Raw genomic sequence first — 21,725 nt, forward strand, 5'->3', positions numbered from 1 at the left:
AACATAGATTAAAAATAGTTATTACTCTTAATACACGCCATAAAAAATGCCATACTTATACTTTTTTTACATAGTTTCAGCTTAGCGTACTTAGGTTTGGGTTCAATTCTCTCGTAAGTGCCATTTCTCTAAAATTTTTAATTTGATAATTTCATGAAGTTGCTGTTTTATGCTTAGGTTTTATGAGATATCATAAAGTAAAATTATAATAATTAAGCCTTGCACCTATTAGAAAATAGTTTGTATTGATCCTTAGAATAAATTTTAATTTTATAGATAATTTAGAGAAATGACGCTTCTGAATCAAAGATTTTGTTATTCCTTGTTTTTAGTTCAATATACTGACATCAAACAAAAAAATTGTGAATGTGACTGACGTTGATTTCAATGTTTGTTTACCTATATTGTTCTTAAAAAAATTACATTTGTGGTTACTTATCATATAAAATAAAATATAGGAAAGGAAGTCTATACATGTTTGGATATCAGTCTTAATTTTTTGACGTTGGACCTGATACTATTACCTCAAAGGGTTCGAGTAATTGCTGTAAATTAATTGTTGTGTACTAGTATTATATGGAAATGGCCTCATCAGACATGCCAAATAATTCGCAGCCAGCGTCCTTTTCCGATTTAGGGTATGTTATTTTTAGAAGATAATATTTTATGTTGATAAGGGTTTTATGTTGTGAAGGATGAAGTGTAAGGTACACTTCATCCTTCACTCGACTATTGTTAGCAACAAACACACAATTTTTGTTGCTAACAATAGTCACTGAACTCTATTACTACAATCCTAAACTTACCTAAATATATCATCATCTTCCTAGTCTTATTCCAGTTATTATTTGGGGTCAGCGTAATATGTTTTTATCCATATTACAAAAAGATTTGGCTTTTAGTTTTACGACCGGCCGCCTGCCTGACATCAACCCTCTTTGGGATATATAAATATATATAATACATAAATTTACTTAGTAGTAAGGAGATCTACAAGATCTATTGCTAGCAATAAGGGCCACCCTATACTAATAAGTTTTCTCTCATGTACAGATTTCTGTGTGGTATTTACCACAAATAACTACTCTCTTTTTTTATGCAACTAAGAATCGCGAACTAGTTGATTGTTCAGGGTGGGGAATTGTTAGTAATACAGACTACTAGATACATTTCTAGCAATATACTCTGTCAGGAAACTTCCACACAGTCCCTTGAAAACCATCATGCTGAATTCGAGTTGTATCCATAACAATGAGCTAAATGCCCTGCCTTTTCATTCTCACCTATTTTCCCTCATTAATGCCCCACCAGCAAATACCATTAGCACAGGTAAATTTGCCATTCCATTATAATCCATTAAAAAAATAGGTAACCTAATGGTGAGGGGTAACTATCACCTATAAACATGAACAGTACACAAATTTTATACATAACAGTAATACACTAAATTATATCAGGTCGATCTCCATGTGGTACAGGGAGTACATCATCTTGGTAAATTTGTTATGAAGGTTAACTGACCTGCTTTCATGTTAACTTATCATGTCTCACTGGTCTCTCACAACACATTCCATTTTCACTCATTAAAAAGACTACAATTTCTTATGCCTGCATATGAGTTAGTCTTATGTTCAATAGTGGATTGGAAATAGTAGATATGAAGATAAACCATTTTGATCCATACAAGTAAATGAACTTTGTTACTTCATTTTACAGATCTGAACACTCTAAGACTACGGATGATTTCAATGATTTGCAGCAACAAGTTTTGGCTAATTTTCAGAAACCAAATGTACCAAACATTAACATACCAGAAAGGATTATAATTTGTTTAGACACTTGTTACGATGACAATACCTCCCTATACAGATTAGCAGATGGCACTACATTTACACCTATAAATATGTTGAAACGGATACTTGATTTTTTCATACACTCAAAATATGCTATCAATCATAAAACTGAATTTGCTTTATTAATTTTGAAAGATACAGAACCATGCTGGATACAAAACTTTACAAATAATTTAAAAGATATTATAAATGTGATTGATTACATTAATGCTGAAGAAAGTACATCAGAAAGCTTTGATTTCAAAAAGGTATTTCAAATTTTGAAACAAAAGATAGAAATTCCAGAATATAAACAGGAAGATTGTATAATACCTCCTCCATATGTGTTGAGAATGATTGTTCTGTATGGACGTTCAAATTGCATACCTCTGATAGCTCAAGATGACCAATACTTCATGTTTTTAAAGAAACAGTTATATTTTTATATTGATATACTATTAGCACATGAAGAAGAATGCTCACTTTATAAATGTGCAGAAATTTATGATAGTTTACAAAACTTGGACAATGGATATTCTTATGTTTATGAAGTGTCAAGAAATGCAACTAAGATTCATGATTGTGCTGCAAAATTGCTAGCACATCCTTTACAAAGAGTGCTGCAAAAACAGACCAATTATAGTTTTGGCAATAGACCTTAAAAATATATATAAAAAAAATAATTTGTAATTAAGAATATTAATAAAACATATAGTTCATTATGTTGTATTTATTCAGCTCTCAAAAGGGGTTATGACTGGTACAAAAGAAAAATCTAAGGCTACTGTGATATATATATATGAATATTTATATATGGTATTTCAATACTTACAGACATGTACTCTTCCTGATTAAATTATTCTAGGGATCTGTCATATGATTTATTTACATTATGAAGGCAGAAAATGTATGATGGCAGTTCTTCCTACTGAAATGGCCCATGTTTTAGATCTGTTTAAACAGAGGCGGTCCCTCATGAGATATGTGGAGTTTCATGCCTTTTCCTGTAAAGATGAAGCTCCCGCAAATGAGCTACACTTACATATTTATAATCTATTTCATTTGACATAGTTTGTGAACAGTCTTAATATTTTTTTATTACAATTTATCATTTAAAAATAAAACAAAATAATAATATACAATAATATGTAATCAATTTATTCAAGTATTTGTTCATTTTATGCATTGTTTGATAAAAGCATATGCTAAGTTTGATTACTAAATATGTCAAGTATAAAAAAAGATTATAAATATAAGTGTAAGAAACTATCTGCTCAAAATCTGATCACTCCACAGGCAGATCAGCTTCTACACGCAAACCTCGCGTCTCTGTAAACGAGACTATTGGTTTCAACACAATATTTGAATTTTTACCTATAACAATCCCAATATCTAATATTTTTTATGAATTAAAATTATAAATACATTTATATTTCCAGCACAGCCAACTTTTGATCTGTACTTATCAATAGTTAAGTAATTTAATTTTAAAATATTTTGTGTCTGCTAACTTTGTCTACAATTAGGATATAGGTGTGCTATGTATGATTACATGCAGATTATTAAAAAATACACTTACATCCACAATCCAAAACAAGTTCCCTAATATGGATAACAAATTGAGCAGAATAGTTATAACATTCATGTACCAGAAGCTTAATATTCATTGCATTACATTAGCCAAATGCATTTTACACAACAAAGCTTAATTACACATTTATAAAAAAGAAATTTATTAAATATCATACAAATACAAAACATGTATTAACTTTGCATGAATATAAATTGTAAAATGAATACATAAATAATAGTAAATTAAAAAATTACAACTTAATATTGCTTCTGGTGGTTTTGTTACAGTAATAATGTGTTCTGAATAATCCCAAGGAATACTTCATAGAAGGAATATTATTTATTATTACAATTACCAGTAATAAACTATTCTCATCATCATTTCAACCATTAATTCTCCACATAAGTCCATATATAAAAAAAAAACAAAGCTGAAACTATTTTACAGGCACACACAGCAATTTATATAAAACAAAACTCATCAGATTATACACTTCAGTAAATAATAAAAAAATAAAAGTAACAAATAATTCATAAAAATAATATATTTACAATGATTAGGATTTCATCTAAAACAATCTAACATATTAATGAAACTTGAATATCAAGTTCATTAATAAAAAAATAGCCACCAGTCGAAGCTATGTACTGAAGATTTATAATTGTGAGAACTGAGCTACATTCTTCATAACATTTTAGCCTCCAATACAAAAGATCATACCAAAAAAGGTGTATACATACAATTATTAACAACAAAATGCATCAATAAATAAAATGGTCAAATTAATAATCATGAATCTGCATAAAAACTACATGAGCTGCGTACAGTTTCTGTTGTTATTATAGCTGACTTTATACACTCTCTATATCTGTATTGACTTCTATCACATTCAGTTATTAATGCAACATTATCACAAATAAGTATAGCAACTAAATGGAATTTCATATCATTTACATATGTTGTCATTGACTCTAAAAAGTTTATTATGGTAAATTTACATTGCATTGGTTATAGGCTTTATTAGTATCTGCACCGATAATATGGGGTCAGTGGATCTTAATCGAAGCCAATCTTCGTAGTCGATAACTAATCCAATGTAAATCTGTCCATAACAATAGCTACTCAATGATATACAAGTATTTTTAATAATGACTCTAAGACAATCACATTTTATCTTGGTCGCCTGTTACTACTGTATTATTTGCATGTATCACATGATACAAATGTATTTGATGTCATCAAAATAACTAAAACTTAGCACTTCCTTCCATACTTAATAGGCGTATTAAACAGTGATTTGTACAATAGCCAAAGACTTATATTTTTTATAAAACAAATTAATCGATCATAATCAAATTACAATACAAAAATTTAACAGCACTAGTTACCTAAAATCCACACGACCGTTTCGGCCAAACATATCACCGATATTAGGTGTTATCATGATATACATCTAGTACATTCCCTTTTAGAGCTGTAATTATTACACCTGAGATCCTACTGTAATGTATTATCATTTACTATCGACATCTAATATTTGACACTGGCGGATTTACAAACAAAATAAATAACTTCACTTATATCAGTCTCTTTAAAATGTATTTACAATATTGTAATAATTTAGGTGTTTTGAAACTATATAAAACAATATGAGTCAAAAACTTCCAATGATACGCTCAACACCTAAACCTAGCCAGCTCTCCCTCGTACTCTAAGAAAATATGGATAAATGGAATGGTGAATGATTTTATTACAACAATGAAGCCAATGTTTGTGATTATAAAAGAGAATAATTAAAGCGTATAATCGCCAGCACGTTCTGGCATCACATTATAGTAACAATGATTCCTTACATACACACATTTACAGTTCTTTTTAGAATTCATTCTTTATCGAAATGCATCTTCATCATAATAGTTTTGATTTTAATTATACCAAATAATATAAATTCGTTTAAAACACCAAGGCCAAGGAAATAATTTTGCAACATGATACAAAACTAAGACAATATTTCTGAGTATTACAATAACAGACTCGCATCCCCCTCCATAGTATTCGCAGGTCGATCGCTGCAGTGTATCACACTGAAGTATGATGCATCTCCATAACAAAGTAGGTATAATAACGTGATCATCGAATATCCATTGGTAATATGTATATCGCAAGGAAGACAAGACTAGATGAATCGATATTAAAATTTTTAATTTTAACACATACCTAATAATGTCTAGTTAGTAAAGCACACCGCCGCCAAACCGCGGGAGCTGCCAGAACCTGTGATCGTTTTAATGTCGGCGAAGGAATGTAAAATGCGAATCGATATCAGTCTTGAGGCGAGCGGGAGAGGCGCCGCGCTCGGCCCCCGTCGGCGCCGTGTCCGGTCTTCGCTGGCCTACACTATGACGGCACCCTTAATATTCTAATTCGCTTACTCTAAAGAAATAGAGTTTGTTGAGCCGCAACGTCGGTCGAGTTGAATATGGAGCACGGCGTTAAAAATATACATACGTACAGATAGGGGCAAACAACTTGAACGCAATTTCAGTAACAAGCCCTGTGCAGTAAGAATTATACATACTACTGCGCAAGATTCAATATTTTTTTTATATAACATCGAAACCGTTTACAATAATTCAGGTGATCAGATTAGAGAATGAAGGCTTCACTCTTTTATTTTAGAGTCACCCTACTAATTTGGTAGGAGCTGGAGGACGTTCTTTAATTTACTGTATCATGGCATGATATTGCATAATTTTACTGTTAGGATATAACAAGAGAGCAATATGCACGAAAATAGTTTCTAATTACCCTCGATTGTAGATGTGCATAGAAACTCAAATTGCATGTTTTGTTCTCTTATTATATTGTGACGGTAAAGTCGTACAACACAGTGCTACGCCACGGTAAATTATATAAACGTTTATACAGTCGGAGGGCTGTTGATGGTTTCGCTCAAGCGGTTTGCCGCGAATCGGAGGGCCGCGTCACACTACCGTAGGCCGAGCGAGGAGGATTCGTCGTCGCTGCACGCCGGCGGCGCCGAGGCGGCGAGGCAGAGGAGCGCGCAGCAGGCTGGGCGGCGGCGGCGGCGGCGGCGGCGGCGGCGGCGCGGCACCAGTCACAGGACGCAGGCGGCGAATACCGCCATGGCGCGTCAGGGCGGCGGCGCGAGCGGCGCGCGGTCGCGGTCGGGCGCGGGCCGCTCGGGCAGCGCGGGCGCCGCCTCGTCCGCGCCCGCGCCGCCCGCGCGCGACCGCATCACGTACGCGTACGTGCGGTACCGCTTCACCTGCCGCACACGACACGCACACGCACTCACACTCATGAACCAGATACTTTCATACTTATTTATGTACTAGAGGGAGACTGTACAAAAGTCGATTGCTTCGGTACCTCTGTCCCATTCGTGTTTCAACCGTGACGCAGTTATGTTTGCATGGCTGTGTTTCGGTTTGAAGGGTGGGATATGGCGTGAATTTACTGGGTACAGAAAAATAACATCTGAGTCCTCAGGAATGGAAACGCATGGGGGGTATCATAGGCGAAACAGTATACTCTGTTATGTCCATGGTACTGCTCATGTTTATAGGCGACAGTTACCACTTTCCATCAGGTGGGCCGTCAGCTTGTTTGCCATTCTAAGTTGTATAAAAAAAAAGTAGCATTACGAATAATTCAGGTAGGTAAGCAGTTTATTGTAGGTAAATGAAGAAAATAGGAAAAATTGATATTTCATTCATTACATCCTGGTTTTAATAATAAGCTCCTTGGTTAAGCTGGTTCCTTGTGAGAAAGAATTCTCAATAGTGTAAAATTATCCTTCATCAATTAGAATGAGGATCTCAAACATATTACAGGTAGTAAACGGAGATAGCTAAGGAATATTTCTCAAGTTTAATGGGGATCTTGTATTTAGTGAGAGACAATAAATGCTTGAAATTTGTTGGGCGAGGATGACCGACCTCATAGACGAGGTAGTGCTCCTTGTCGCGCGCGTGTGGCGAGTTGTCCCGGGCGTGCCGCAGCGCCGCCAGCTCCTCCTCCAGTCGGGCGCTGCGCTCCTCGTGCTCCGCTAGTTGTTCGCGCTGTGCACACGTATATATATATACTACTTACTACAGACATACTTTAATATAGAGACAAATAACTTTACCAATACTTCATGATTATTATGTTCCATAAGATGGGCTGTCAGCTTGTTTATTATTATAAGGTGTATAAGAAAGAAATTATTGTTCAGTAATTTCACATATAACATCGACTGTACAAGTCCAATTGTGTACGATTGTGATGAATTAGTTGCCGTTTGCAATTCATTTCGGAATTAAGATTTTTAGGGATTATTAAGTCAACTAGAGTTGGCTCAAGATATTTTACAGTGTGAATAATAGCAACAAATGTAAAATACTTTACATCCTAATTTATATTATATTCGAAAGATTTCATTAGTATTATGTAAGACAAGTATGTGAGAGGGCATACCATGGAGAGCTTGGTGTGCGTGCAGGGCAGCAGCGGCCGCTGGAACTTGCGCTGCGAGCCGACCGCGCCGGCCAGCGGCGGCGCCGAGTACGCCGCACATACGAAGTTGATAGTCTCCACCCACGAGCACAGCTCTTTGGAATCGCTGTCATTTAACATACGACACACACTTTACTTTAAATATTCATATAGTACTCTATTTTTAATTGAATTAAAAGTTTTAGTAAAACTATAACAAGAAGCTATGTGCATGACATGAGCATTTTGTTATACGAGTTTTACAGAGGCAAACAGTAATAAAAAAACTTTTACCAAATATCTCGTGATGTGAATGAATGGATTAATGAAAACTCTCTATTGTTTCCTTCAAAGAATGATACAAATTATAAATATTAACAATATGTACACAAACAAAATGTTTTCCACCTTAAACAAAGTTTATATTACAGAAGGTATAGATTGTTTATGTTAACATGACAAGACCCTTCTTTGTTCTTCAATGTATGTGACTATATACAGATTTGGTGCTCTGTTAGTGTTTGTGAGACAACACCTTCAGCAGTTGTCCGGCTAGAGGAGTATTATATTCTTAGATTAAAATTTGGTAAATACTTTTACTCACATTTTTTTAATTCTTTGGATTTTTGGAGGAGAGTACCATATTATTATAGTAAATTTAAAAAAAAAAATCAATAATTTAGATCAGGTAACATACTTTTTAAAGAGAAATATATAAAGAATAATTTCTAATAAATACAATAATAGATTAATTGGTGATTTAATAGATTTGCTTAGTGAGCATACGCTTACCTAGTTTGAAATAAATATTCAGCTTGGTCTGCAGTTTGCAATCTGAAGACGTGCTGTTTTTTTGTGTAGTCCGTTGCTTTCGTCGCTAGGGCGTGATGTATTCTAAAAAAAAAAACATTTACTATTATATAACTTCAGCTTATAAATCTAATAAAATCTAATTAAACCAGGTTGTCTGTAAGAGATTGCTTTTAGCGATAAGGCCGCCTTTTGTATATGCACATTCTGTATAAATACTCCTTGTATACATCTCTACTGTGTGCAATAAAGAGTTTATTATTATTATTAAAGCAGTATAAAATTAAAAAAAAAAATGTACTGCAAGAAAACAGATGTGCAGCATACTGGCAATGTTTTTTATTCTACTTTTTTTTTATTGGAAAAAAAGAAAAAATTATGCAGTCCATAAACATTTGTTCATATTATATACAACAATATGAACAATATTTAAAAATATTTTGATGTTTATTATTCAATGTGCCTAAATAGTAGAAAAAATTTGACATAATTAAATTCATAACCTTATTAAATTCACGGGAGAAAAGTGAAGATTACAGGCGGTTTAAAATGTAGATATTATTACCGTATCGCATTGTGTAGGTTATCCGACATCTGGTTCCGCCTGAAGCCATGCTCGTCCTTGTGTAGGAATAACACCAAGTCCCGAAGCGTGCAGTAGAACATTTTCCAGCCGCGCCGTCCGAATGGTGCTGTTGATAGCATAATACAAATATGTAATATTCATTGATATAAAAAAAATAGTTCAATAGTAATTAAAAAAAAAAAGAAGTTATTTTAGGAGTTGTTTGTTTCCATTGTTTCTGCCTACCCTAATGGGAGACAGGCGTGACAGATATGTATGTATGTATGTAAGATATGAGTTAAATATGTTTATAAAATATATGAAAGTCAGATATCATATCAAATTTCTAAAGAATTCATTGGTCCATTTAAAGACAAATGTCAGTGGTTGGCTGGAGATTAATATACAATTTGGTCGAATGACAATATTGTTATGATAAAAACTGACAATCAGGACTGCAGCTAATGTTGCGTGGAGAACATTTATTGACTTTATCACAGGTTGGACATTAGATTTTAAGTCTTCTTAAAATAATAATCTATCACTTGTATGTTTTACTTCATCATATGCATGTATATTGTTATGTATGTATAATTTCCATGGTACTGCTCATGTCTATAGGCGACGATTATCGCTTTCCATCAGGTGGGCCATCAGCTTGTTTGCCTTTCTAAGTTGTATAAAAAAAATGTTTAATACTGTTATTGTTACCTTTCCCGTGGGTGTCGTAAGAGGTGATTAAGGGAATTTAATGATCGAGGGATGTGTAGCAGCATCCCTTTTAAAACATTTCTAAAGCCTAACTGCGGTCGTCAATCCGTCTGCCAAGCGTGGCAACTACTGGCAAAATCCTTCAAAGGGGAGGTTTATTTTCAGCAGTGGACAGTTAAGGATTGATATGATGACGACGACTGTTTTTTTTTTTTTATACAACTTAGAATGGCAAACAATCTGACGGCCCACCTGATGGAAAGTGATAACCGTCGCCTATAGATATAAGCAGTACCAGACATAACAGAGTATACTGTTTCGCCCATGATACACCCTATGCGTTGCCATTCCTGAGGACTCATGTGTTATTCCTCTGTACCCTGTAAATTCACGCCAGATCCCACCCTTCAAACCGAAACACACTGTTGGTGTGTGATGGCTATGTTTGTGAAAGCATTTGTCATCGATCTAGTGTAGTGGGAGGTGTGCCGCGACTCACTCTTCTTGCCATTGGCGTCGACGCAGCACTTGCGCATGACGTAGCCCTTCTTGTACTCGACGGCGCGTGCCTGGTCGGGCACGTCCAGGAACGGGTTGGCACCAGGTCGTGCGCTGCCGCCGCCGCCGCCCGCCGTCGCCGCCGCCGCGCCTCCGCTCGCGTTCGTCTCCGTGCCGCCCGTCTCCGCGTCGCTGCAACGTCAACGTCATTATTGCTTTATTGAACTTATAGAAGTATGTCGTTGTTGTTTATACTAAATATAGAATATATACACTTATTCAATGACCATACAATCAAACTATGTTTAAGAATATCAATAGAATAGTATGGTTTAAAAAGTTATATTTGGATATGGACCTCCTCAAAAATATGTTTTTCTCTCTTTGTAGATTACGTGAATGATCAGTTATTCAAGATTCAGATCAGATTGTCAAGATATTACAATATAGCATTATTACCAATTTAAGATTTTTCTTAATTTTTTTTTTCTATATTTACACAAAATGGATAGTAAGGTATAAATAGCAAAAAAATTAAAACCGTATTATTAGTATATTCATTACAGAATTGTCACTAAAAATTAACTAGAAATTTATATTTAATTCAATTCAATTCAATTTATTCATAACAATATTACATTGTGTTGAATATGATAGGAGTTTTACATATAAACAATGTCAGATACAAGCAATTAATTAATAATAATAACGATTTCAGTAAAAAAAAAATTCTTAAAAACCAACTTCAATCAAGATTAGAACGAAACCAAGACGGTAATAAAATAACCATAAGAAATAATCTAGAATTATAAACATAAACAAACATAATACAAATGAACTTTTAAAGACGGTTGAATAATCATCAAAATCAATCCAGGGCATCCAATTGGCGTCATTTTACTTATTATACACAAACAAAATGCACTTTTTTTTTATACCACTTTGGTGGACTTCTTTCGAAGTTGGTTAAATAATTATCAAATCAGTCCAGAACTGGCTTTCACTTCGCATAACACGTACAAAAATAAATTGCAATAGAAGTTGTGAATGTTGCGCATACTAACAGCGCCCACTGTAGTGGCTGCGTGCGGATGGCGTGGTAGAGGTGTTTGAGCGTGTCACGCGGGAAGTTGTCGCCGTCGTTGAGGTCGGCCAGGTTGTCGATGAACTCCGCGCACGACATGCGGCGGAACGCGCCCGCGCCGCCGCCGTGCAGGTCCGTGTTTAACAGCATGATCGCACATGTCAGCGTGTGCACCGCATCTGTATTCACAGACACACACAACACTAATTATTGGAGGGACAAGGATTGTTAATAGTGAGATTCAAAAGACCAATTACTAGTAACATACTAGTAATGGGTCGACCTACACGCGGTTCGCCCTGGAAACTATCGCAGTTAATTTTTGATAAATTCATCACGATGGGCCAACCGAGCTGCTTCATTCTTATCTAACTAAAGCTAAGCAAAGCTTACTTAGCTTCGCTTAGCTAGCTTTGCATTATTTACAGTTTGCGTGTTGTAAGTAATGCAAATAAATTATCTATCTATTTATCATCCCTCAGTGGTGCCCCACCAGCGTATCCCGATAGCACACGCGGGGTGACCATTCCATTTACATCCATTAAAAAAATATTATTATTATTAAAATTTATTCCCATTGATTGACATGTTAGAAATATTTGGTAAGCTGACCGGTTAAAAATATCATATCACCAGTGTATTTTTTAGTTGATACAATAAGTGTAAAATAAATAAATAAATGTAAAATAGAATGAGTCAAATGCAGACACAGCAACTGCTATGAAGTTGAGCTGTAAAAAGGTTAAACATTAGTAGTTGAAAGAGGCTCGAAGTAGCGGCGCGGGGAGTGCAGCCACGAGCGAGGTCGGAGGAAGGTGTGAGTGTAGAGGACGCACCTTGCGAGTTGAAGGAGCCGGGGTTGCACTCGAGGTAGCGTCGCGAGAAGTGCACGAGCACGCGCTCGCGCTCCTGCGTCTCGCCGCTGAGCGCGAACCGCGCCAGGAACGAGCGCAGCGCCGCGTCCAGCGTCGCGCCGCCGAACGAGAAGTGCCGCACGTACTCCTCCGCCACCGCGCGCGAGAACTCGTTGCTGCCACGGCATACACACAGCACATTATTTCACTATCTTAATTAGTTCTTACGCATGCATTTCGCCTTTAGATTAATGTAGATTTAATATAAAAAAAAAAAAAAACAGTGTATAAATGGAAGTTAACTTGTTTTACTAACTACAACCTATTTTCGTAATAAAGGACACTATTCGCCAGTAGTGTCCTTTATTACGAAAATAGGGTTGTATCCCCAAGATTAGTCCTGCGAGCCGGATAATCATACATCATCTATCACAACTATTCCCTCAATTTTAACTTACAAATTCATAAAAAAAAAAAATATTATGAATGTTCATCCTTTCAAGAAACAAAGTATAAGACTGTTGTTATCATTTCAGAACATGCCTATCTAAGGTATGGTCTGTAATGATTTGCTTGATTATTTCATTAGATCTTCGTAATAAATACAGCTTAAGTATAAATCGAGTAAAAAGTATTAAATTAACTAACTTTTTACTCAAATGTCTGGAGACGTCGGACTTCTTAAAGCCGTCGAGGTGGTAGAGGCGTTTGGCGAGGCGCTCGGCGGACGGGATGTCGACGGCCTTGGGGCTGTAGTGGAACGAGTGCAGTGAGTCGCCGTCCGAGCCTTCGTCTGACCCACCGTCCGAACCGCTACCCAATTCCTATCACAGTATGTACACATATTAACTTTCATCTTGACTCTCTATTTAAAACCAAATCATAAGTAAAATAAATTGTACTTTAATAATTAACACTAAGGCTCTTTTTTTACTATTGTAACTTTTTGGAAAAACCCATAAAGAGTATATGTCTATCTGTATATTGTAGCATAGTGCAAGTGACAATTGATATTTGTTTATACTTTCTCAGAATGAAATGTTTTGTTGAATTCATATTTTTACGTTTTTTTATAACGTCTTGTGGTTATCTTGTGGTTACAAAAAATAAACATGCCAAATGATATTGCATTTTTTACATTGATCGAGTAGTACTACAGCACACGCATCTCAACAATATATAGTTATTGGGATATAAATATTGCTGCAAAAAATAAACTGACCTGGTATCCTTGATTCTCTGGTGAATTATGACCATTCTCCTTTCCGTTCTGTGCATAGTTACTATTATTGTTATTATTATTATTTACATTTTCATTAGTATTAGAGTTTTGTTTGTCTGGCCCTTTAACTTGTATAACAATTCTATAATCCGTGTTGTGATCACCGTTTAACGTGACATCACTGCCATGTTCGTTTGAGTATGTGGAGTTAGACTTGGCTCGTTTGTGGCAAGGTTCGGAGACGAGGATGGTTGAGTCTGAGTCTGAGGGGTCAGAGAGTTCCATACGAGGACAGTCTCGACCCGTCTCAAACATGTCGTCTTGATCTTGGTAGTCTGGACTAGATATGTTGGACACGGCTTCTGAGAGGCTCATGTCTCCTGAAAGGTTATATTTTTGTTTTTATCAGCAAGATCGTGATAAAAAAAAACTAATATTGAGACAACGATGTTTTTTAAGAGACTGATTAAAAAATGTTTGACCCCATTAGAGATATGTCAAAAGTAACATTCATTACAATTACAAAGATGAATATCAATAATTATATCTCTCAAATTGAGATTTTAGTATGAGATGTACTATTATAATATCGTCTTATATATAAAAATGTAGGTGTGGTAAACGCAACGTACCATTGAGTGGTCGGTGGGGGTGTGGCGGCGGGCGGTGCGGGGGGGTCGCCCGCGATGACATCACCGACGACGACACGGACGTGGGCGACGCGGGCGACGACGATCTGCTACGCACAAATACTTAGTTATTTCAAGCACTGTCATCTAGCTAACCTATATGTAAACATTTAGGAATCGAAGCAGATCCAAGGTACAGTGATGAAGTATCCGCTATTTGGAAACTGATTTTAGCTTTGTTACTTTAGATCAACCTCCACATGGTCTGCCTGGAGAATTCAGTGAAGCTAACTTCATCTTCAATTATAATCCATTACTGGTTTACGTCAACGTAAACCAATAAAGCAGGAAGATTTATATTTTCATAATAATCATGAATATATTTTCATAATTTCACAATAATTAAAAGTTTTTTTTTATTTCAGCCATTATCCACTGCTGAACATAAGCCTTTCCTATAAGGGCAGTTTTGCCAATAGTTGACATGCTTGGCAGGCGGGTTGGCAACCGCAGTTAGGCTTTTAATGTTTTAAGAGGGACGCTGCTGCCCATCCCTCGGCCACAAGTTCCTTTAGTCTCCTCTTATGACACTTACGAGAAGTAACAGGTAGCCTATTTTATGCTGGGACCCATACGGGAAAATCAAAAGTAATTTGATTCATTTTAGGTCTGGTCAAATAAATTGTTTCTTACATGATAATATTTTACTGGACCGAGAATGAACCGTGATTTTAGTCGGCATTATAGTCTGAAGCTAGCCTTAGATTATATATTGTGGTTATATAGTGTGAAGGGTCCCTTAATAAAAGCAGTGAGACGTGCCTCTGCGACATGCCGTCGGATATGGAGGTGGAGGTGGAGTTGGAGGTGGCGGCGGAGCCGTTGCACGCGCGTTCCGTCGCGCTCGACACCGGCGCGTTGTACGTCCACACGATCCTGCACAGCGCGGCTCTTTATACTTACTATTCTCAGTACTATTACTTACTACTGATATTATTTTTCATTTATTATACCACTAATAATTAAAGATTGTGTACACACTAAAAAAAAAACTTCAATTGTGACAAAATTATTATTTTTACTTGTACCTTTCCTGCACTAGATTACCCGCCAATTATTTTTTCTCTAACTACACTGGGTTGGCTGGAAGAGATCTCTTTTAGAGATAAGCCCTCCCTTGCTAACAATTTGTTAAACTAATCCCGTGTATCTATTGTTCAAGTGCAATAAAAAATATATAAATTCATTTATTTTGGTTTAAAAATTAAACTACCTGAACCAATTTGAATAAAATTCCTATGAGACCAATCTATACGTATATCTTTTCTGATAATAAAAAAATAGAATTTTCCAAATCAGTTTAGAATTGACAGTGTTATGAGGTAACAAACATAAAAAAGCATACCTAAATTGAGAACCTCTTTTTTAAGTCGGTTAAAAGCAAACATTTGCAGAAAAGCTTAGCTTAATAATTAGCTTGATAATTAGTAAAGTATATAAGGAACTTTTTGTATTGTACAATGTAAAATAACAATTTGAATTGTTCAATTTAGTTTGTCATCTGAAAGTATTTCTATTTCAATTAATGATTATGAAAACTAACTTCTTTTCTTCAAAGTTTCACCAAGTGGAATGTATTAATTCTAGTAATAATTCTACTAGTATTTCTTAGTTTTTAAATATGAAATTTAGTCACTCATATATACTTCAGCTGTATACAATATTTTAGTCCATCACGTAATGTAGCAGTCCCCGCTATAGCGAAGTGTGAGTGGAAGCAGGACGGGGAATATAGCAGCGTACTAAGTACAGGTACCTGTCCCGTTCGGCGTCCGAGTCAGAGCGCGGCGCGGGCGTGGCCGAGTCGGGCCGCGCGTCCAGCAACGTGTTCAGCGATGACGTCACGTCCTCCTCCATGTCCACCGCCACGGCGCTCAGCGACGACTCCTTCTGAAACTTAATCCTCTCATGTAGCAGCCGTGACTATGGCAACCAAAAGACTCCACTAGCCACATGAACGCCTAGTGTAAGTTGTACAAATATTCATATACAACGTTCATGCTCACTTTTTTACTTTATCCGAGCAGTAAGTACTTTATATTATTCTCAATTTCGTGTATAATATAGTATATGTTATATATGTGTAAATATATTTGTTATTTATATATTTATCCGTTTATATATGTAATTTTAGTATGTATTTATATCAATAATTACTACTACTGCATTCGAGTATTCTGACACTTCCCTATGGTTGACTGGGAGAGAATGCTTTTAGCATTAAGTTCGCTATGTACACATATGTGTACTAATGAATAAAAAAGAAAAAAAGAAATATTTAGGTCCAATCCACGTTAGTATAATATAGGGTGAATATGATTAGAATTTACCAGACCGATGGCGAAACTAAACAGACTAAATATAGTATGGATCCGACCTTTAATCAGTTACCAAACGCAGTCTTAGCGTTTATATTTACATTGATATATTGTATGTAAATTTAAAGTTATAAAACTATTTGATAAACTATCATACGGAGAAAAAGGGATTGCTTATAATGGGGTCTAACTGACCCATTGCTATCAATACACACTATCAGGTCGACTTACACGCGGTTCTCCCTGGGAACCATTGTAGTTAATTCTAGTGAAATTCGTCACGATGGACTAACTAACCTGTTTTCATTGTCATCTATCATCACTCACTGGTGCCCCGACAACGTATACCGATAGCGCAGGCGAGGTTACCATTCCATTATCACCCATTAAAAAAACCTCTATCATACAGTTTCGGGAACTTCGAGTTTAACACGTTCACGCCGGGGCCGACTTTAATGTTTTTTGCTGCGAGGCGGCACTCTAATTGATGCTAATAGCACAATCGAATACGTACCACCGGTGGTATGCGCCGCCAGAAAAGACAATTTAGTGCGGGCCACCGGTGGTACGCGTCGCCAGATAAGGCAATCTAGTGCGTACCGACGGTGGTACGCACCGTCCAATGAGACAGTCTAACGCAGGCCAACGGTGGCCCGCGCCGGCGTGTACGTGTTAAGTAAAAACAGTTTTCAATACAAATTATTGATATAAAAGCGAACGCGATACAAAAAAATATAAGAAAAACAAATAAGTAATAGGCACGTACCTGTAAATGGTCTTCAGAGCGCGAGGTACGCACGGTGTGCGGCGGCCGCGCAGACGATATCTCGCCCGTGGACGCGCCGCCGCCCGCCGGCGACGCGGGCTGCGATATAAACCTGGGAAATTGATATAAATAAATAAAATATAAAGAATAATATTCGTAACAAATAAATGTATTTAACAAAATATTTTCGAACAAAAACAGGATATTGTTAAGTACAATTTATAAAGCGATTAAGGAAATTGAAGTGTCGATTTACAGCTATTTAAAGTTTCCATTTTTCAAATGTATATTTGTGTATATGTAAACATGAATTTATAATACTAAGATACTTTAATTTCCTATATTGTGTCGAGTACTTAGGGTAGATTTTCTAAAATTGCCATGGATGCATGCAGATATAGCATATTTTTGCCAGGATGAAGACGCAGGCAACGGCAAGTAATGTAAAAAAAACAAAAAAGACAAAAAAAAGGATATCGTAAAAATAAACTATTTCATTGTTAAGCAAAATAAAAAATATTGCACACTTATATGATTTATATGCCAATAAAAATTGATTTAGATTAACAGTAAGCGCAAAGAACGATAATCAGTCCCTCTGGACAAGTGGACAAACTATTCTTTTAATAGAATCGTTAACGTTAACGAGTCCATGAGATAGAATAAGACGGCGACGTGCGCTGTCTTGTTCTTTCTCTCTCTCTCTCTCTCATGTGAGCGCTGAACGAAGCGATTCTATTGATAGATTCGTTTGTATTTTGTCTAAAGGGGCTGGCCAGGGAGGTTTGGACCAAAAAGGTAAGAACAACATACAAAACTGTTAGCACATGCGGTCGCGCAACGAAAGAACGGAAAACATATAATTAAACATTGAAGTTTTTTTATTATGGATAAAAATGGAACGGTAACTCTGCCAGCACTATCAGTAGACGCTGGCTGGGCACCAGTAAGAGATGATAGGTGAGAATAAAATCAGGTTAAAAGGCCCATCATGACGAATTCCACAAGAATTAATCACGACGGTTTCAGGGGAATCGCATGGAGGTCGACCTGACAGGGTATATTGCTAATAATGGGAGTGTTAGACAGCATTATTAACATTCCCCTTTCCCCCTGGAGTAGAGTGGGGTGGGGTGGGGTGAGTAGGGTGGGGCGGGTCGGCCTTGTCCACCTGAAGGCGATGGGCGAGCGCGCGGCGTGCAGGGCGGCGTGGCCGAGGCCGGTGTCGGGCGACGAGTTGTGCCGCTGCGCGAGTTCCGCGCGCCCGCACGCGCGGCTCTCGCACGGCGACGCCGGCGTCGAGTTGTATCTAGCACACGATATACATTTACTCGACTATGAAATACAAACGCCAGCGCCGTATCGAGCCTATCCTCGGTCGCTGATCACCCGCGACGGACCGCCAATACATCAAGGTGTTAATCTCGGTCACAGTATATGCGAAAGATCGGTCTTAAAACTGACGTTGCGCTGTAAAACGCCCGCGTTCTATCACTGTTCAGTCGTCCGCGCGCCGAATTGCGGTCGACGGAAGATCGGCAATTTTTTTAATGTTTTTTTTTAAGCAATTTGGAATGACAAACAAGCTGATGGTTCACCTGATGGAAAGTGGTATTTTATGATATGATGCGTTACACATGGCGGAGGATCCGCGTAGACTGCTCGCATAAGTATTCATGCTATCAAAAATACGCTAATGGCGGCTACTACGTTTGGCCGCCAAAATATCCAAATGAAAATATGCTTGTATGTGGCGCTAACCAAATGAGAATAAGGATGGTCTACTACGAGTATTATGTATGTATAGCCGAGGATTACATTCCTTAGAACGTATGTCATCATATAACAGCTCAGAGTGTTAACTTAGATTTACCATTGCGATAATATGTGCGGAGATAATTTACATTTAAATCTTATTTGTTCACAGAGGATCGTTTCAGATCTTCAGACATAAATACACATTTATTAACGTAAATGATAGTAGTTTTTTCTAAGTAGCAAAGTAAATCTGTATTAAATGTATTAAATGGATACTCGGAGACATGATTTTTTTTACACTGTGTAGCCGATATAGCTTAATGCTTAAATTTATTGAGTAGGTTATTGTTAGATTCATGTTAATAATACGTGAGATAAGTGGGAGAGAGTGATATAAACTACATGATGAGTCTGTAAAATAAATATAGCAGCAATAAACTATGAGAAACATGTGAAATGGAGATATGGTAACTCCGCCTACGCTATCAGTACAGACAGTAAATATCTGGGGGCACAAACCAGAACACCGAAAACTGGATCAATTTAGAAAAGATCATATCCTATATTGGCTTAACTGAGAATGGAATCTGGGGCTTCATAATGGTTATCAATGTACTTAAGTTTGTCCTTTATTGTGTCATTGAATTGGTATGGTACCAATATGATAGGCGAGGATAACGTTAAGCCCGTCGTGAGTTATTCACTAGGGTTTAACCACAGTAATTTTCGTTAGATCGATCTATCTCCTTTCGAATCCATTCCTTAATTTATCAAACTGCAGACGTCGTAGGAGTCTAAATTTTTTATAATTTTTCGATCCATATTTATTTGGGAAAAATTGTTCGTTGACTGAAAAAAAACGTCCCTTTCGTCTACACCCTGCACGATGGAGCTGTACTTATAATTCTCACCTGTGATAGTGCGTGCGATGTGTGGGCGCATGGTGGTTGTGGTGGGGGTGTTCAACGCGCGACAGATTGAGCATGAGATCGCCGGTCATCATGTAGGCCTCGAACTTGGGCTGTGTAGTGCGCGGTCGCCGCGGCGCCCGTTCGTCGGTCAGCAGCGCCTCGCAGCTGTCGCCGGACTGCACGCCCGAGCCGTTGCTTGACGAGTTGCTCGATGAGTTGCTGTTGCTATTCGAGTTACTCGACGGCGGGGAACTTGGTCTGTTATTTTAAAATAACACGTAATTACAAAATAATAATTCGATCAAGAATATTACGATGTTAAAATACATGTTCGATTTCCCCGGGACATTATCGGTCGAGACTGTTACACTATACAGTGTAGACTACCACACTTGTTTAAATTGTGAAAGTGTTATTATCACAATTATTTTTATCGACTTTATTTATATGTTAACGTTTCGTACTCGATAGGAGTCCTCATTCTCGCACATGATTGTGTCGTCGATAAAAATAAACAATAATTAATAATAAAAATAAATAAATAATTAACAAAACGGATATAAATAATTATAATATAGTGTGATACAAAATAATTATTGTTCAACAATAGTGTAATTATTTCTTATATTCAGTTTTTACTTACAGTGTAAGTAGTGGAGTTTATTTACAATATAATTATTTAAGTGTTTTAATATTAAAATATAGAGCGGCAATTATGTGCCTTTCTAATGTTGTATTAAAATTAATTCCATTAAAATAAATTACACACGGTTGGTTGGTTCCCTAGCACACGGTTGGTTGGTTCCATTGTGTCGCGCAAAGTTCGATATTCGTAAACATATAACTTTTGGAAAAGCTTTAAATACATGTTAAATAATATTTATATAGTTACTCACGAAGCTAACTAAAACGGAAAATTCGACTTGAAAATGTACCTTAATACTGGGATCCGAGCGAACGTGACTGTATGCACGTGGAGGGGAAAATAATCGATGTGTTTACATAGGCGACGCCCTTGATAAAGATGAATAAGACACCTACACATTTCAGTATAGATTACCCCAATGTTCTTGGAACGAACGAATAAAGCAAACCACCGTGGCTTTAATGCACATCACTAATTACGAGCGAACCCCTGCACGTTGCGTGATGGAAGAGAAAGGGGGCGACGCGCCGAGAGCCCAGTCGCGACACATATGGCTCTAGTAAACGGTTATCGTTTTCGGAAATCAACTGTCAAACGGCGGAGGGTTGGTTTCCGATTGTATCTGAAATGCTCAGTTATAATTAAATATGCCGTATCGAACCAGATAGTATCTAATTTTATTACAACACAAAAGGACTGGAGGAAACTTAACAATATTCTCAGCCAGGGAAAAGGAAAGGGATGCGGGGAAATGAGTTTTTTATTACAGAGTTGATAGTATTCGAGGGGCGTAAGTTATTTACATACAAATATCAGAGCGATTCATTGGTAAACACTAACCGCGAGCTAAATTGGAAAAGGGTGGTTCGACACAATAAAACTGCCAATTAATACTTTACGGCAACGAAGTACTTTAGGGGTTTAATGTTAGGTATTTGTGATAAAATACGATACTGTGTAAACAATGATTACGTTCAAGTGATCGGTA

The 21,725-nt window shown here is 36.8% G+C and overlaps 2 protein-coding genes across 12 annotated transcripts in view; one reads left to right on the forward strand and one right to left on the reverse strand.

The window, feature by feature from the left end:
- The first annotated feature begins 115 nt into the window (after positions 1-115).
- Positions 116-2,551, forward strand: LOC113515520 (BRISC and BRCA1-A complex member 1-like). The gene is made up of 2 exons (XM_026899767.3): positions 116-638; positions 1,717-2,551. The coding sequence occupies exons 1-2, from the start codon at positions 577-579 to the stop codon at positions 2,492-2,494; spliced, it is 840 nt and encodes a 279-aa protein (XP_026755568.2). The 5' UTR covers positions 116-576; the 3' UTR covers positions 2,495-2,551.
- Positions 2,548-21,725, reverse strand: part of LOC113515645 (PH and SEC7 domain-containing protein) — a 31,431-nt gene continuing 12,253 nt past the window's right edge. For 2 of the 11 annotated variants that reach the window (XM_052893421.1, XM_052893415.1), the window contains 17 exons: positions 20,092-20,349; positions 18,594-18,731; positions 17,423-17,534; positions 16,095-16,234; positions 15,101-15,214; positions 14,282-14,388; positions 13,650-14,029; positions 13,076-13,251; positions 12,410-12,603; positions 11,554-11,752; positions 10,491-10,681; positions 9,281-9,407; positions 8,698-8,799; positions 7,888-8,032; positions 7,368-7,490; positions 6,653-6,694; positions 2,548-6,615 (listed from right to left, as the gene is read on the reverse strand). In XM_052893421.1, coding sequence (XP_052749381.1) covers positions 6,358-6,615; positions 6,653-6,694; positions 7,368-7,490; positions 7,888-8,032; positions 8,698-8,799; positions 9,281-9,407; positions 10,491-10,681; positions 11,554-11,752; positions 12,410-12,603; positions 13,076-13,251; positions 13,650-14,029; positions 14,282-14,388; positions 15,101-15,214; positions 16,095-16,234; positions 17,423-17,534; positions 18,594-18,731; positions 20,092-20,349 — 2,806 coding nt within the window. In that variant the 3' untranslated portion in view covers positions 2,548-6,357. Of the gene's footprint in view, positions 6,616-6,652; positions 6,695-7,367; positions 7,491-7,887; positions 8,033-8,697; positions 8,800-9,280; positions 9,408-10,490; positions 10,682-11,553; positions 11,753-12,409; positions 12,604-13,075; positions 13,252-13,649; positions 14,030-14,281; positions 14,389-15,100; positions 15,215-16,094; positions 16,235-17,422; positions 17,535-18,593; positions 18,732-20,091; positions 20,350-20,860; positions 20,998-21,026; positions 21,276-21,725 lie in introns of those variants that run through there. The other 9 variants (XM_052893425.1, XM_052893426.1, XM_052893420.1 and 6 more) reach the window with 9 other exon arrangements.

The sequence above is a fragment of the Galleria mellonella genome, unplaced genomic scaffold (assembly GCF_026898425.1).
Source record: "Galleria mellonella isolate WM207_F2 unplaced genomic scaffold, CSIRO_AGI_GalMel_v1 utg173, whole genome shotgun sequence".
Classification (NCBI taxonomy): Eukaryota; Metazoa; Arthropoda; class Insecta; order Lepidoptera; family Pyralidae; genus Galleria; species Galleria mellonella.

What these genes read in the sequence shown, in the direction of transcription:
- LOC113515520 (XM_026899767.3), top strand. Translation starts at nt 577, where the DNA reads ATGGAAATGGCCTCATCAGACATGCCAAATAATTCGCAGCCAGCGTCC. An exon ending in GCGTCCTTTTCCGATTTAGG is followed by an intron (nt 639 to 1,716) that starts GTATGTTATTTT and finishes TTCATTTTACAG; the next exon opens with ATCTGAACACTCTAAGACTA.